The sequence below is a fragment of the Lepus europaeus genome, chromosome 6, assembly GCF_033115175.1.
Source record: "Lepus europaeus isolate LE1 chromosome 6, mLepTim1.pri, whole genome shotgun sequence".
NCBI classification, from domain to species: Eukaryota; Metazoa; Chordata; class Mammalia; order Lagomorpha; family Leporidae; genus Lepus; species Lepus europaeus.
The window spans coordinates 39,976,511-39,994,984 of record NC_084832.1 but is presented as its reverse complement, the minus strand read 5'-3'; the positions used below and the strand labels follow the sequence as shown (position 1 = coordinate 39,994,984).

Below are 18,474 nucleotides of genomic sequence, written 5' to 3'. Positions count from 1 at the left end.
CAGCCTTAGACTCCATAGACAACATAATAAAAGTATGCAGCATCGTCATGTATAAAATATCTGAACTGTAGTGTATTAATAATGAAGTTCAGATCTGGCCTTGTATTGGTTAGCTCATTGCTAACATATATTGGATGGGCAAATTGAAGTTTATGTAACTTATACAGAAATAGTTAGCTGATCCATGTGATTCTCTAAAAGTGCTCTAGAAGGCTGCATGTGGTCATCTGGAAGGAGAAGTACATAATTGCGGCCAGCAGGTGAATGCTAACTATCCTGGAGTTGATAGGCTATCTAATCATTTGCACAGTTTCAGCTTTAGTTATACTGTTCCTCTAGGATCAAAGACAATAAACAAATAACCACAGTATAAGACAAAATTAGGTGCCCTACTTTAAAGGAAATACAGATTGCTGTGGAAATTCAAGGAAAGAATAGATATGATATTGGTGGATGCCAAGCTGCCTTGCAACAAAGGAATTATTTGAACCTGACTTTAAAGCATATTTAGCAGTTTGAAGATTAGAGTTAATGAAAAATTATAAAGGCAAAAAAATGCAACATTTACAAAGTATTTTCTAGTTTGTGCTCCTTTTCATTAGTCAAAAATAGGCTGTCTTTAGGAGGTATTATCTGCATCTAACTTGTTTTCCTCTCTTGTATTCTTATGTCTGACATCAGTCAGTTCACCACCAATTAACACTTTCCCTTAAGACAAAAGAGAAATTAAAATAGGTAGGTAGACCAAAAGTAGTCAAATTAATAAAAATAGAAAGGGGAGTGGGGGCTGGGGAGAGGAGTGGATTATTGTTTGAGGGGTAGAGAGTTTCAGTCATGCAAGGTGAAAAGAGTTCTGTGAATGGGTGGTACTAGCGGTTGCATAATAATGTGACTGCTACATAATGTCACACTGATCTGTACATTTAAAAATGGTTAAGATGGCATGTTTTATATGTGTCTTACCAGATTTTTTTAAATTTTTTAAGATTTTATTTATTTATTTGAGAGGTAGAGTTACAGACAGTAAGAGGGAGAGAAAGGGAGAGGTTCTCCTTCCATTGGTTCACTCCCCAAATGGCCGCAACAGCCAGAACTACACTGATCCAAAGCCAGGAGGCAGGAGCTTCTTCCTGGTCTCCCACACAGGTGCAGGGGCCCAACCACTTGGGCCATCTTCCACTGCTTTCCCAAGCCACAGCAGAGAGCTGGATTAGAAGAGGAGCAGCCGGGACCCGAACCGGCACCCATATGGTGTGCCGGCGCCACAGGTGGAGGATTAACCTATAGCGCTGCCCCAATTTTTAAAATTTTTAAGTAATAGTGTTTTCTCATCATTTATTAATGAAGAAAAGTTTGTATGTATCAAATATGGAATTTAGCAGTTGTCTGTAATATAATGGGTGCTGTTGGACATATTAAGTTGAGTGACACAAGATGCTGCACTGGGCTAGCCATTTATCACAGTTATATCCTAACCCTGTGCCTCCCAGCATTCTTCCTGTCGTGATGCACATGGAAAAGTGGAACAGTTTTGGGGCACAGCAGGATAAACGCACTTTACTGGTAAACTGAATTTTACTCCCATCACCCCAGGCACTGGAAACTGAGGACATCAATAGTTCAACACGCCTATAACAGTTTTTTTGTAAAATTTGTGTTTCAGAGCTCTGATAATACTTCTTTTTTTGAGCAGCACAGATACAGAGGAATAGAGAGAAAGACATAGACGGACAACTCCCATCCACTGGTTCATCCCCCAAATGCCTTCAATAGCCAGGGTTGAATAAGGCCAAAGCTAGAACTGGGAACTCAATCCAAATTTCCCAGGTGGGTGGCAGGGACCTAACTACCTCCCAGGATGTGCATTGCAGGAAGGTGGAAAGGAGAATGGAGCCAGGACCCAGCTCCAGGCGCTCAGATATGGGATGTAAGCATCGCAACTGGCAGCTTAACCTCTAGGTCAAGCAGCTGCCTCTGGCGAGTCTCACGTGTTCATGATGAATCTGGACTCATCAGAGTGTCACCAGACTTCATGGTCTCTAGCTTTGTACATTTGTATTTTTTAGATACTGATTTTTCCACTTCTAGTGTCAGGCATACTAACTCCAACCTCTTTGCTGGTGTGCTATTATAAATAAAGGATTTCTTAGTGAGCGTGGCATTAGGGGCAAATGATGGATGAGTGATCTCACCCAGTCTCCCATTTAGTTGCTGTAAAGCTGGATCAACTCTCCTAGACTCACTTAAGTGGGGCCCTGCCTGGGAGGATTCGGAAATATTTACGCGTATTTATTTGAGTCCAGCTTTTATCTTTTTTGGAAAACAACGTAATTGTATCTACCAGGCATAGTCTTTCTTTTCCTTAGAGGGGTAGTACTGGTTAAACACTAATAGATTCTTAATCTCTAGCTCTTTTTCTAGATTCCAAGAGTAATCCACCAGGCTTACCATGTCTACATTTATCAACCATCATTCCTTCTAATTTTAACAAACTTTCTCAATATGTTATAATCCCCAAGTTATATATTAATGTTTTACTTGGCTACATCTAGATAACACAAAGGGGCCTATCTTATCAGTTATTTGTCTTCAAAATCACATTGTAACATAGTAAATTACTTCTGGTAGTTTTCCAGTTAATCTTGTCATTTGTTTCCACAACAGCTTTCTGGGCTACTTTGGGGCCTGTTAAAACCCCACCAACAATTCAAGGTTTTTATTAATTTATACCATTTCTATATAAAATTTATAAGCATATGTAACTTAAACCAGCACATAAAAGCTAAGGCATTGTTCCCAGTACAAAAGATTACCTTTAAGTAATTTATTTGCCTATTGCAATGTTAATGTTTATATGAAAAGAGCTTCATATAAATTAGCCTATGAAGGTCTTAAGTGTAAAATAAGAGCCTTCCTCAGTTAAAAAGTTAATTCTGTTACAACTGAAGAGGCATATAGATTTTTGTTACATAAAGCATCATCTTATGAGTAGGGAGGAAAAATAACTTTATTAAGATAGTAGGATTAAAGAAACACCACTATTCAGCTAAAAGATTGGAAGTATCAAAATACAAGCAGTTAATTGTATATCTGAGCTATTTTATTATGCCTATTTAACTTAACAGTTACCTATCAAGAATCAGCAATCTCTTTCTGTAAAGGACAAAATAGTAAATATTTTAGGCTTTGTGGTCTCCACTGTAGTTTCTTTTTTATTTCATCTCCTTTTCTTTCCCTCTGTCTCCATCTCCCTCTCTTTCCTTCCTTCCTCCCTCCCTTTCTCCCTTCCTTCCTCCTTTTCTCCCTTCCTTCTTAGGTTGTATCTTGAAATTTTTCTGAATTCCACCTGTGCAATTGTTGTTTGGATCAATGACACATTCTTTTAAAAGTATTCATTTCTCTACGTCTTATTCCAGGCACAAGATCTCTCCCCTTGAGTGCCTTGCAGCCTAGCAGAGCAAACCATGTATGATAATACGGTGTAATAGGCCCTAAATAAAAGGCACATAGAGAATACTGTCTAGATCACATTTGTGTTCTCAGCCCTTGACAACCATGATAAAAAATGAATTATAAGAATGGAAAGGAAGAAGCCACAGACTTTTATGTTAATTCAGCCAGAAATGAATTAAGTGGCAGAAGTGGCAGTGGAGGAAAATAAGTGACAACTGTAGGGACAATTGGAAGAGACAACAGATACCCTACAAGAGAATAAAAGTGAGCAGACAAGGTAATGCTTGCTACCCAGTTGAAAGTGGAGTGAAGGAGGTGAATAATAGAGCCAAAGGAACACTTGTGTTTCACTCTTGCTTGCTATGCCTCCTGGAGCTATGAAGGAATAAGATTACATAGAAAGAAATTTAAAATTAAGTGCTTCAAGATGATAAAATGTCAACAATACCACAGCAATTATTTTAAAGTATAGGCTTTGGGGTTGGTGTTGTGGCATGGCAGATCAAACTTGCAATGCAGACATCTCATATCAGAGTGCTGGTTTGTGTCCCAGCTGCTCTTCTGATCCAGCTGCCTGCTAATGCACCTGGGAAGGCAGCAGATGATGGCCCAAGTACTTAGGTCCCTGCCACCCTGTGGGCGACCGAATGGAATTCCAGACCCCTGGCTTTGGCCTGACCCAGCCCCAGCAGATACAGCCTTTTATATTTTTTTCATTATGTGCATGTATTACGTATGTGTACATACAAGATGTGAGAAGACAGAGCCCCTGACTTTAATTTGATCCTTCATCACACCTGAGTTCAAATCATGAGATACGGATTGCACTCATCATGATGCATATTACATTCCCAGTGGTTTATATAATCATTTAACATTAGGAAAGAAAGGCTATTTTTTTCTTAAACTTTTATTTAATAAATATAAATTTCAAAAGTACAACTTTTGAGTTATAGCACTTTTTCCCCCAGTAACCACCCTCCCACCCACAAACCATCCCATCTCCTACTCCCTTTCCCATCCCATTCTTCATTAAGATTCATTTTTAATTATCTTTATATACAGAAGATCAACTTGGTATATAGTAAGTAAAGATTTCAACAGTTTGCACCCACACAGAAACACAAAGTATAAACTACTGTTTGAAGACTAGTTTTACTATTAATTCACATAGTACAACACATTAAGGACAGAGATCCTACATGGGGAGTAAGTGCACAGTGACTCCCATTGTTGATTTAACAATTGACACTCTTATTTATGACGTCAGTAATCACCCATGGCTCTTGTCAAGAGCCATTAGCAAGGAGCTGAATTGGAAGTAGAGCAGCCAGGATTTGAACCAGTGCCCATATGGGATGCAGAGTCTCAGAAGGAGGCTTCACCTACTACGTCGCCACAGGGCTGGCCCCTGCTTTTAAGTTCCTAAAAGGAACACCAAAAGAGGCTGTGCGGTATCACCACAGGCTTCCTAGGGAATGAGACTTTGGAACTGAGTCCTTAAAAACAGTAGGAATGAGCTGCGCAGAGAGAAAGACCATCAAGTAGGAAACATTATCTAGGCTAATCCTCCGCCTGCGGTGCCAGCACCCCGGGTTCTAGTCCCGGTCGAGGCGCCGGATTCTGTCCCGGTTGCCCCTCTTCCAGGCCAGCTCTCTGCTGTGGCCCGGAAGGGCAGTGGAGGATGGCCCAAGTGCTTGGGCCCTGCACCCGCATGGGAGACCAGGAGAAGCACCTGGCTCCTGGCTTTGGATCAACGCGATGCTCCGGCCGCAGCAGCCATTGGAGGGTGAACCAACGGTAAAGGAAGGCCTTTCTCTCTTTCTCTCTGTCTCTCTCACTGTCCACTCTGCCTGTCAAAACAAACAAACCAAAAAAAAAAAAAGGAAACATTATCAGTAGTTAGCCTTCGTAGGAGTCTAAGTGCTTTGCACAAATTACATCAATTCTCTCAACAGCTCTCTGAGGTATGTTGGTATATCAAAGTCCTTTCAGGAAAAAGATGACACACTCTAAGGAGACTGTTTACAAGCATGTGGAAATCAAGAGCTCATGAACAAACATTTCAAGACCAGGAGCTCTGGGAAACCATAACCACCCCTAGAACTCAAGGGACAGGGAAAGGATGGGAGTCTTGTTCCAGAAACTTCAGTGTCGCCTAGAAGAATGTAGCCAGTGCCAAACCACAGCTAGGTAAAGGACTTGGGCATAAATGCCCTGCCTTGTTCTACTTACCTGTGAGCCTGCTGTTTTACATTGAGGAACCTAACCTGAAAAGCCACAGACGGCCTCCTGGGACAGCAGGTGGAAAGGATGGTGAGTCCATCAGAGATACCAGGAATATCCAGCACAGTTATTTTCTCTTCATATTACATATGTGGCAACTGACAGATCACCAATATGCCCAAGTTTGTAAAGTGAAAAAAAAAAAAAAAAGCTGCAGCTTGTGTTTTAACCATTTGCAATATTGTGATCAAACCACAAAAGTCAGGGAATGGTGCTGTGGCATAGTAGGCTGAGCCTCTACCTGCAGCACCAGCATCCCATATGGGTGCAGGTTCAAGTCCCAGCTGCTCTACTTCCTATCCAGCTCCCTACTAATGGCCTGAGAAAGCAGCAGAAAATGGCCCAAGTCCTTGGGCCCCTGTACCCATGTGGGAGACCCAAAAGAAGCTTCTGGCTCCTGGCTTCAGATCGGTCTAGCTGTGGCCATTGTAGCCATTGGGGAGTGAACCAGCTGATGGAAGACTTTTCTCTTTCTTTGCCTCTGCCTCTCTCCAACTCTACTTTTCTTTAAAAAAAAAAAAAGATTTATTTATTTATTTGAAAGACAGAGTTACAGAGAGGCAGAGGCAGAGAGAGAAAGAAAGAGAGGTCTTCCATCCAATGGTTCACTCCCCAATTGGCCACAATGGCCGGAGCTGCACTGATCCAAAGGCAGGAGCCAGGAGCTTCTTCCGAGTCTCCCATGCAGGTGCAGGGGCCAAGGACTTGGGCCATCTGCTACTGCTTTCCCAGGCCATATCAGAGAGCTGGATTGGAAGTGGAGCAGCTGGGTCTCAAACCAGCACCCACATGGGATGCCGGCACTTCAGACCAGGGCGTTAACCCACTGCGCCACAGTGCCAGCCCCATCTACTTTTCAAATAAATAAATAAATCTTAAAAAAATAAAACCCACAAAAATCAAAGGGAGCATGGTATTGAGTATCTACTGCAGTACTTTCCTGTGTGCAGATAATATAAAACATATAAACACTAATTTTTTTTTAGTTATTTGAAAGGCAGACAGAGAGTTCCTATCAACTGATTAACTTCCCAAATGCCAGCAACACCCAACATTGGGCCAGGGTCAAAGCCAGGAGCCAAGAACACAATACAGGTTTCCCACATAGATAGCAGGAACCCAATTATTCAAACCACCATCACTGCCTTCTAGGGGTCTGCATTGGCAGGAAGTTGGAGACAGGAGTCCAAGCCAGGAATCAAACCCAGGCACACAGGCATCTTAGCCAACCTAATGCCTGTTCCACTGCAGATTATCTGAGGATAAGAGTCAGCATCGATAGGAATTGTATCCCTGTGCTAGTTCAGCAACTTTAGCAAATTATTTAGTCTTGGGGACAGCATTGTGGTGTAGCAGGTAAAGATGCCCACCTGCAGTGCTGGCATCCCATATATGCACAGGTTCTGGTCCTGGCTGTTCTACTTTTGATCCAACTCCCTGCTAATGTGCCTGGGAAGGCAGCAGAGGATGGCCCAAGCACCTCCCCTGCACCCACATGGGAGACCCTGGCTCCTGGCTTCAGTCTAGCCCTTCCCTGGCCATTGCTATCATTGAGGAGTGCTATCATTGCTTCCATCCAGCAGATGGAAGACCTTTCTCTGTCTCTCCCTCTGTCTGTCTGTAACTCTGCCTTTCAAATAAATAAAATAAATCTTTAAAAAAAAAAAAAAGATTGTTCAGTCTCTCAGATAAAAGCCTAGAGGTAAGCATTTCAGAGACCTAGATGCGTTCTGCCTTTCTTTTCAGCCATCCTTAGAGTATAGATTCTATATCCTTAGAATCACAGAATCACAATATGGTTGCTGTAGCCCCAGCTATAATGTCTGAACTCTCAGTAGGAAGCAAGAGAAAAAGGCAAAAATGCCATCTCCCCTGGCAAGTGTTTCCTCATAAGCTATACCCAACCCCTTCAACTCATATCCCATTGACCAGAACTTAGTTACAGGGTCACATTTCACAGCAAAGGAGGCTAATAAATGTCTTTTTTAACTGGATGAGCCCCTTGCTGTCTTAATAAAATCAGAGTTCAGCTATTAAGAAGGAGGAAGTATGGGGCCAGTGTTGTGGTGTAGCAAGTCAAGATGCCACCTGCAATGCTGGCATCCCATATGGACACCGGTTCAGGTTCCAGCTGCTCCACTTCCAATTCAGCTCCCTGCTAATGGCCTGGGAAAGCAGTGGAAGGAGACCCAAGTAGTTGGGCCTCTGTACCCACATAGGAGAGCTGGAAGAAATTCCTCATTCCTGGCCTCAGCCTAGCCCAGCACCAGTCATTGCAGCCATTTGGGGAGTGAACCAGAGGATGGAAGACCCCTCTCTCTCTGTAATTCTGCCTTTCCAATAAATAGAAAGCAAATCTTTAAAAAAAAAAAAAAAAAAAAGGAAAAGAAAGAAAGAAAAGAAGGAGGAAATAGACAAAGTCTAGGCAGCCAGCAGCTACAATGACAGTCTTACTCATTTTTTTATTCCCAGAAGCTAACACAAGGATGAGCACATAAAAAGTGGTCAGTGTTACAAAACTAATCTCAGGGCTGGCACCATGGCTCAACAGGCTAATCCTCCGCCCTGCGGCGCTGGCACACTGGGTTCTAGTCCCGGTTGGGGCACCGGATTCTGACCCAGTTGCCCCTCTTCCAGGCCAGCTCTCTGCTATGCCGGGAGTGCAGTGGAGGATGGCCCAAGTCCTTGGGCCCTGCACCCCATGGGAGATCAGGTTAAGTACCTGGCTCCTGTCTTCGGATCAGCGTGGTGTGCACGCTGCCACGGTGGCCATTGGAGGGTGAACCAACAGCAAAGGAAGACCTTTCTCTTTGTCTCTCTCACTATCCACTCTGCCTGTCAAAAAAATATAAATAAATAAATAAAATTAAAAACTAATCTCAATATAACTAGTCTCTCTATAGCCATAGTTTTGCATTCCATAGTTTCAGTCACCCAAGGTCAACAAGGTAACAAAACTAATACAAATTTCTTATTCTGTCATAGTTTCACAGATAGGATATTCATTTTTACCATAAGTCTTAGCAATCTCACTTTATGATTTTGTTAATTTCCTTAGAAAGTCAAGAACTTTCACCTTTTCACTTAAAGGAGGCATGTTATGGCTTCTTTTTGATATATGCGATTGCCAGCTTTACTAGTCTTGCCCTTTGGTGCCATTATGTACAAAAGCCACTTGAACACAAGAACCTCAGTCCCACAGCCATCGGTCTGATAACCCAGGTGGCTACGAACATACTCTCAGAGTGGAGAGACAGGCCATGTTCACATAACTTTTAATGTTAACATAACTTTTAGTGTAGGATATTGTTACAGTTGATCTATTTTGTTATTCATTATTCATGTTAATCTCTAATTGTGCCTAATTTATTAGTTAAACTTTATCACAGTTATATAGGTGTAAAAAAAAAAAACATAGTCAAGGATACTTCAAAAATTTCATGGAAATGGAATTAAAAGATAAGTTCATTTTGATGTAAAAATTATTGAAATCCATCCATAGTTTTTTCATACACATATTTTCCATGAAATTTTTCATGTGCCCTAGTGTATTTAGGGTTTGGAATTATCTGAGGTTTCAGGCACTGAGGTGCTGTTTAGAGGTCTAGGAACATATCCCCCACAGTTAAGAGAAGGCTACTGTTGTTTAGTTCATGTAGAAGGGTGTAGGGTTAGAAACAGTTAAAAATCAGGCTATAACCAGCCTTCTCTCCTAAGTTGAATGTCGTTAGAACATGACAGGGATTATAAACTTCACCCAAAGTAACCTGGTAATAAAGAACGTGTAACTAGTCCCAAGGGAACAAACTTTTAAATTAACTTAAAATAGTTCTGACCAAAGATCTGAAAAGTCACCTTATGAAGTGGAAAAGTAGTTAGTCCCCAGGAGAAGGCACACTTGGCTGGCACATCTATTTCATTAACACAGCTGGAAAAAAATGTCATTGAAACTTTAAAAAAAAAAAAGATTTATTTATTCAAAAGTCAGAGTTAGAGAGAGAGAGATCTTCCATGCACTCCACAGGTGGGCACAGGTGGGCACAATGGTCAGTGCTGGGCCAGATGGCAGCCAGGAGCTTCATCCAATCTCCATGTGAGTGTCAAGAGCCCACGTACTTGGGCCATCTTCTGCCACCTTTCCCAGGCCGTTAGCAAGGAGCTGGATTGGAAGTGGAGCAGCCATGACACAAACCAGTCCCACAGGGGATGCCAGCATCGAAGGTGGCAGCTTTACCCACTGTGCCACAATGCCAGCTCATTGAAACTCTTGTACTGCCCATTTTGAGTGTTAAGATTCCTTTTTATTTTGAAAAATTCTACTTACCTTATCCTAGTACACACATAACAGAACTAAAGCTGTTAGTATTGCGTAAGGGAATGCAAACAAATTCTGTCCCCTTGACTATAAGCCTGAAGATCTGTAGCTCAATCTATAAAAGTTGCTTTCAATTCTTTTTTTGTCCAGGAGCCACACATTACAAAAACTATTTTACATTGTGACCTAGTGATGATTACATGGTTTTTCAAAACTGAACTTATCCCTAGTTGGTGGAAACTCTAATATTCTATTCAATCTATTTAATTTCTTTTCAATCCTTGTCTTTACCAACTAAATTGATTTGAGTCAAGACCTATGATTTGAAGGAGGAAAAAAAAAATTAAAAAAACCACTGGCATACATGTGCTTCTATGACTGGGAATAATGAGAGCTTTAACCATTTAGCTGACTCACCTTTTCCAGTCAGCCCGATCTGTGAATCTGATGATTATGAGATCACATAATCCTCTAGTTTTGCTCAGACTCTGCCTAAGCTCTGTGACTGTTTATTTGAGAGAGAAAAGAGAGAGAGAGAAGAGGGAGGGAGGGAGAGGGAGAGGAAAGAGAAAGAGAGAGGAGGGGAGGGAAGGGGGGGGAAGGGAGGGGAGGAGAGGAGAGGGAAAAACAAAGGATTCTGCACGTAAGGAGCCGGAAGTTACCACTCCAGCTAAGAAAAGCTGACTAAACTGAGAAATCAGCAACTCTTCTTAGACTCATAAGTGAGGTCACAGGGCAAACTGCTGCCCCCCAAATCCGACATAGCAGGCAGATACAAAGGATAACGACATTCCAGAGTAGAACCTCCATGGTATAGGAAAACTTGAACTGCAACTGAGAAATTGCTGGAAGCCAGATATGGACAAGTCTGAGAATTAAAAATTCCAGAGAAACCCGATCATAGGGGACCCCGCACTTTTGTGGGTTTTAACTCCCAAGAGCTTGACTTGGTTCTTACAGTGAATATTAGAGGAAAATTCCCCTGTGTTACTAACAGTGGAGGGGAGGGGACAAACATCTTGAAATATACCAGAGGACTCTGTTCTCAACAAGGTCCACCCTCAAGAGAAGTTATTTAACCAAAAGGTAACCTGTTAGGGTTTTATCAGAGCCTAAGTGACCTAGAAAAAAAGAAATACCAGCTCTAGCCCACTCTCGGCATCCTGTCCCTCCCTCCTAAGGGAGAAGAAAAGCATCTAAGAAAGACTTGTGAAGTCCACAGTCCAGAGGCACAGTTTTACCAAAAGACTGAGACCAAATCATAAGAGCACCATTTGCCAGCAGATGTCTAACGTCCTATTTATGTCAGTTCCTTTTACTCAGTACATCAGTATCACGTTCAGCTGTCAGTAAAAATCACAAGGCATACTAGAAGACAAAAGGTATGGTTTAAATAGAGCAACCTTCGGAACCAGCCATGACCACTATGCTGGAATTGTCAGACAACAATGATGATAGTATGCCAAGGACTCTAACAGATAAAGTAGACTGCATGCAGAATGCCTGGGCAATGGGAAGATAGAGATAGAAGTGTTAAGGGAGAACCACAAAAATGCTAGAGATAAAACACTAGCAGAAATGAAGAATGCCTTTGATAGGCTGATTAGTACAGCGGGCACAGCTGAGGAAGGATCTCTGACCTTGAGGTTTCTCAGTAGAAATCTCCAAAGCTGAGAATCAAAAAGAAAAATGATTGGGGTGGAAGGGAAATAGAATATTCAAGGACTTTGGGACAACCAGAAAATGTGTAATGAATGTAATAGGAATACCAGAAGGAGAAGAAAGGGAGAAAGGAACAGAGGAAATATTTGAAACAGTATTGACAGAATTCCCCCAAATCAATGTAAATGTGAAATCCTAGGTCCAGAAAAATCAGAGAACACCAAGCAGCATAAATGCCCAAAAAACAAAATAAAAGATAAGTGACAACTATCTTCCAAAAGAAAATGGAAGATAAGAAAACATTCTGTAATAAGCCTGAGGGGAAAAAAAACACATTATCTATATAAGAAGAAAGAGCAGAATTGGGACCAGCATTGTGCCATAGTGGGTAGAGCTGCCACATGCAACACCTGCATCCTATATGCTCCACTTCCAATTGGCTCCCTGCGAATGCACTTGGGAAAGCAGCAGAAAATGTCCAGTGCTTGGGCCCCTGCATCCACACTGGAAGCTGGGATGAAGCTCCTGGTTCCTGGCTTTGGTCGTTCTGGCCCAGCTCCCATTGTGGCTATTTGGGGAGTGTACCAGTTGATGAAAGTTTCTGTCTCTCTCCATTTGTCTCTCTCTCTGTCTTCCCTGTAACTCTGCTTTTCAAATAAATAAATCTTAAAAAAAAAAAAAGAAAGAAAAGAAAAGAAAAGCAGAATTAGAATTGCATCTGACGACTTCTCAGAAACCAGGCAAGCAAGAGGATACTATAGTGAAACATTTAAAACAATGAGAGAAAAAAAGACACCAACCTAGAATTCTGTACCCTGAAAAGTTACCCTATTTAGAAGTAGAGAAAGACTTTGTCTCAAGCAAATATTGAAGAAACATGCTGCCAGTAGACCTTCCTTAGAAGAAATGTTAAAAAAAGTACTTTAGAGAAAAGAAAAAGAGCATAGATCATATCTGAGAGCCTCAAAGAGGGAATGAGTGTTATATTTTTATTCTTCATTAGTAGATAAATTTGTGCAAAATAATAACCATGTACTCAGTTACTTGTGCTTATGTAAATATAGAACATATATATGTATGTATGTAAGTGAAGTAACAGCAATAATACAAGGGACAAGGCACAAGAATCGGGGTTATTTTGTTGTAAGTACTTTTCCTACCTATGAAATAGTACTGTGTTATCTGAAAGTGAACTAGGATTAATTATAAGCATATGTTACAAACTCTAGGGCAACCACTAAAAAAAAAGTCAAAAGTAATGATAAGCTAAAAAAGAAGAGACCAGAGCTGGCATTGTGTCGTAACAGGGTAAACTGCTACCTTATGCCAGCATCCATTATGGGTGCTGATTCCAGTCCTGGCTGCTCCACTTCCGATCCAGCTCCTGCTAATGCACCTGGGAAACCAGGAGAAGATGGCTCAAGTCCTTGGACCCCTAAACTCACGTGGGAAACCCAGATGAAGCTTCTGGATCCTGGCTTCAGCCTGGCCCAGCCCTAGCCATTGCAGCCACTTGAGGAGTGGACCAATGAATGGAAGATCTCTCTCTCTCTCTCTCTCTCTCTTTTTTTCCCTCTAACTCTGCCTCTCAAATAAATAAAATAAATATTTTAAAAAACTAAGAAAAAGGAAAGAAGAGATCATCGAATCATATGAAATTCCAATTAAAACCACAAAAGGGAGGCCAATATTATGGCACAACCTGGGACACCAGGTTCCCATATCAGAGTGCCTGGGATTAGTTCCCAGCTCTGCTTCCAATCCAGCTTTCTGCTCATGTATATCCTGGGAGGCAGTCGACCGCTCAAGTACTTGAGTTTCTGCCACTCATGTGGGAAACCTAAATGGGAGTTCCTAGCTCCTGACTATGACCTGTCCCAACCCAGGTTCACAGGTATTTTAGAAGTGAACTAGCAGATGCAAGGTGTCTCCATCTGTCGCTCTATCTTTCAAATAAATAAAAATAAATAAATGAACTTTTAAAAATAAATAAATAGGGGCCAGCATTGTGGCGCAGCAGGTTAAGCTGCCACCTGCAGCACTGGCATCCCATTTCTGAGTGCTGGTTCAAAACCTTGTTGCTCCATTTCCAATCCAGCTGCCTGCTAATGCACCTGGGAAAGCAGCAGGTGACGGCTCTACTGCTTAGGCCCCTGCCACCCATGTGAGAGACCCAGATGAAGTTCCTGACTCAGCAGCCAGGACTCCAACTGGCACCCACCTGGGATGCTGATGTTGCAGTCAGTGGTTCTTTGAACAGAATCAAATCAACAGTTAACTAAAAAAGGGGATGGGGGGGACAAAAGTTCCCAATATCAGAAATGAAAGAGAGGGCATCTCTACAGATCCTGTGAACATTAAAAGGAAAATAAAAGAATATTATGAACTGTGTCCACATATTTGATAACCCAGATAGAAAGGACTAATTCTTCGAAAGACAATGCAATCTGCCACAACTCACACAAGAAGAAATAAACTATCTGAATAGGCCTATATGTATAAAAGAAATTGAATCAATAACTAATAACCTTCCCAAACAGAAAGACATTGTTGAAGCCTTCCAAACAAGTAAGGGAAAAGTTGTACCAATTCTCTACAATCTGTTTCAGAAAATAGAAGCAGAAGAAATACTTCCCAACTCATTTTTCAAGGCCAACATGACCCTACTACCAAAACCAGACAAAGATAATTCCGAGAAAGAAAACTACAGACCTGTATCATTCATGAACATAGAAGCATTTTTAGGGCAATGAAACTATTGTGTATAATACTATGTTAAATTCGTTCATTAGGCACTTGTTCAACCCATAGAATTTAGAACATCAAAAGTTAACCCCCAAAGTAAGTTGTTAGAAGTTGGGTGATTATAATGTGTTGGTGCAGTTTCATCAGTTGTATTATATGTATGCTATAGTGAGGGATGACCATGCATGTGTCAACATGGAGAATATATGGGATATTTCTAGACCTTCATCTCAGTTTTGCTGTGCACCAAAAACTACTCTTAAAGAAATAAATCTTACAAACAAACAAACAAACAAAAAGAAATCTAAGAGCCAGCACTGTGCTATAGTAGGCTAAGCCTCCGCCTGCTGTGCCGACATCCTATATGGGTGCTGGTTCTTGTCCTCTGGTTCATGCTCCTCTTGCAACCCAGCTGTCTGCTTAAAGCCTGGGAAAGCAGTAGAAGAGACCCAAGTGGCTGGGACCCTGCACTCATGTGGGAGTCCTGGAAGAAGCTCCTTGCTTCTGGTTTCAGATCAGCTCAGCTCAGGCCATTGCGGCCATTTAGGGAGTGAACCCATGGATCGAAGAGACCTTTCTCTATGTCTCTCCCTCTCTCCAACTCTACCTCTCAAATAAATAAATAAATCTTAAGAAATAAATCTGGGAGGCCGGCGCCACGGCTCAATAGGCTTATCCTCCGCCTGCGGCGCCGGCACACCGGGTTCTAGTCCCGGTCGGGGCACCGGATTCTGTCCCGGTTGCTCCTCCTCCAGTCCAGCTCTCTGCTGTGTCCCGGGAGTACAGTGGAGGATGGCCCAAGTGCTTGGGCCCTGCACCCACATGGGAGACCAGGAGAAGCACCTGGCTCCTGGCTTTGGATCAGCGTGATGTGCCGGCTGCAGCGCGCCAGCCGCAGCGGCCATTGGAGGGTGAACCAACAGCAAAAAAGGAAGACCTTTCTCTCTGTCTCTCTCTCTCTCTCTCACTATCCACTCTGCCTGTCAAAAAAAAGAAAGAAAGAAAGAAAGAAAGAAAGAAAGAAAGAAAGAAAGAAAGAAAGAAAGAAAGAAAAAGAAATCTGGGAAAACTGAAAGATGTTTCTAGCCAAATGATAAAATGGCATTCTGGCTTATACTTTGACTTCTTTTGGATTTGGTTAGAGCTGGCCACGTTTGAATTCTCTTGGCAAATAATACTTGACCTTTCCCTAGTGATTTCCTTATTTCGTCATGGAAGCCTCTTTCACCTTTCATAGAAACCAAGGCCTTTGGACTCTAAAGAAAGAACAACTATAGTGTTTTCATGCAGATTGACGTTTTAGAAAGATAAACCTAAAGAGGACATTTGGCCTGCAGATTAAGACTCAGTTTGGGACACCTGCATGCCTGGGTTCAGGTCCTGGTTCTGCACTTGATTCCAGCTTCTTGCGAATTTGCACTCTGGGAGGCAGCAGGTGATAGCTCAAGTAATAGGGTCCCTGCCACCCACATGGGAGACCTGAGTTGTAGTCCTTGTTCCCAGCTTTGGCCTGGCTCAACCCCAGCTGTTGCAGGCACTAGGGAAGTAAACCAGCAGATAGGAGGTAGCTCAAGTGAGCTCTGTCTCTCTGCCTTTCAAATAAATTAAATAAATAATTCTTTTTTAAGACAGAAAGATAAGCTTGAGAGGATTGTGAATGATGAATTGAAAGTAGAAGAAAGAGCCAGTCAGAATAGGAAGCTCTTGCAGAAGCTAAACCAGAACAAATGAAAGTCAAGGTCATCCATTGTGATCAAGACAGACAGGGTAAAGAGTTAAAAAGATATTTCAGTAAGAGTTAGGCACTGTTCAGAATGTATGTAGAAATCTAAAGTGAAGAGGACTCTAACATTTCTGGTTTATGTGAATATTTTTAACACTTGTTAGAGGACTGGTATACAAATGAGGTGGGGGAGAAGCAAGAATCCATTGGCTTGTTTTGGCTAAGACCATGGATAAGGTCAAGAGATGATACTGATATCACTTCCAGCAATTTGGGCATTAGCTATGATATAAAAAAATTAAAAGGATAAACTGTCATACTTACCTATGTGCATATAAACATATATATTTGGAAATACAGTCCTTCATAGTTTTAAGCAGACATAAGTGGTAAAGAACCAAACTGCATATTTAATTTACTATATAATATAAAACAGGGTGTTCTGCTTGGAAGCAGTGCCTTATATAAGGAGTCCTAAATGTTTTGTAATGTTTGCCTTCTCTGTGTGATATGGCTCCTTTTAGGCTGAACTGATTAAGCAATAAACCCAAGAATTACTCTGGAAAGTGCTTAGCAACTCAGAGGATTCAACTACACTAATTTTGATATAATAATCCTTCAATAAATACCTCTTGAGTTAATGAATAGATGAGACAACTAAAAAGAAGTTGTGTCCTTGATTTTGTATCGTTCTCACCAAAAATAGAATCAATTTATAAAATAGTGGCCTCTGTGGAATATATTTGGAAAAAAAACAGACTTTAAATCAGAAAAATATAGAAGTAGGTGCAGGTATTGTGACACAGCAGGTTAAGCCACTACTTTGAATAACTGCAACTCATAGCAGAGAGCCTAGTTCAAGTCCCAGGTACCCTGCTCCCCATCCAGCTTCCTGCTAATGTGCCTGGGAGGCAGCAGATGATGGCTGAAGTACTTGGGTCCCTGCTAGCCCTGTGGGAGCCCCACTTGGAGTCCAGACTCCCAGCTTTGCAGAGATTTGGCATCTGGGGAGTGAACCAGCAGATGGACATCATCTCTCCCCACCCCACCCCCACCTTTCAAATAAATAAATCTTTTTATAAAAAAGAAAATACAGATGTGTGGTTTTGCTACATATATACCAGGTGGTGATTATTTCTGACAAAAGACAAGACCTTTGCTTAAATATACTTCTAAATTAAAAAAAAAAAATTGTGTACTATAGTTTGTATAAAAGCCCCAAGGATATATAGATACTTAGTTCTCTGAAATTCTTGTCTTTCTTATCTTCCTAGTAAGCCTTCTATTTGAACTTCTTTTTCTTTTTCTTTTAACAGACTAAAAAAGAAGCACCTGAGTGGTCTAAGAAGCAAAAGATGAAAACCTAATAGTTTGGCTGGAATGTACATGCTATTCCATTATTTACTCCTGAAGTCCTTTTCCTCATGGAAGAAAAAGCTCATTGTAATCATGTGGTTGGCATTAAGTAGCTAATTTAATATTTATTTTAACTAATGTTTAATTAACCAAGCTCAGCATAATCAAAATGTATAAAGTACAAACAATAATATACTTCATATTTGGTTTTGTCTATTTTGTTACAAAATAAATTTCATATACTCTGATTTACATTTTGGAGTTTTCATAAATGTCTAATGCATTTTAAGTGTGGCTTATAAATATTTTGGTGAGTATGTTTTCCGGACTAGATAAATTCCAAGTTTAAATGCCATAGCATAACTAGTAAGGCACCTTACATCTTAAAATATTAAGAATCATTTGTGACGTCTCCTGGCTCCTTTTGCTGCCTGTTAGTGATAGGCAGATACTAGGTAGATGGATATGAATTGCTGATTCTTCTTTTGGGCTCGCTCTTCTTATATTTGATTTGATGAAAAGTCTGTTGCAACATTGGTCAATACTATAGCTGGCCCAGATGGGTTATGGACCAATTTTTTCCCTTTCTCATTAAATTTTTATAATTTACAAGGAGAACGGGACAGGTATTTGGCAAAGTGAATAGAATGCCTCTTGTGACGCCTGCATCCCATATCTGAGTGCCTGGTTCAGGTCCCAGCTCCTCTGCTTTCAGTCTAGCTTCCTGCTCATGTGCACCCCTGGGAGGCAGCAGGTGATGGATCAAGTACTTGAGTCCCTGCCACCCACGTGTGAGACTCAGACTGAATTCTGGGCTCCTGGCTTGGGCCTGACTCAATCCCAGCAGTTGCAGTTATTTGGGGAATGAACCAGTGGATGGAAGATCTCTCTCTCTCTCTCTCTCTCTCTCTCTCTCTCTCTCTGCCTTTCAAAT

At 41.4% G+C, this 18,474-nt stretch overlaps 1 protein-coding gene across 2 annotated transcripts in view; it reads left to right on the top strand.

Annotated features, from left to right (window-relative positions):
* The window catches only part of PIBF1 (progesterone immunomodulatory binding factor 1), a 243,766-nt gene extending 225,987 nt beyond the window's left edge, over positions 1–17,779 (top strand). For both annotated transcript variants that reach the window (XM_062195303.1, XM_062195302.1), the window contains exon 18: positions 17,501–17,779. In XM_062195303.1, coding sequence (XP_062051287.1) covers positions 17,501–17,551 — 51 coding nt within the window. In that variant the 3' untranslated portion in view covers positions 17,552–17,779. The remainder of the gene's footprint in view (positions 1–17,500) is intronic.
* Positions 17,780–18,474: the final 695 nt, after the last annotated feature.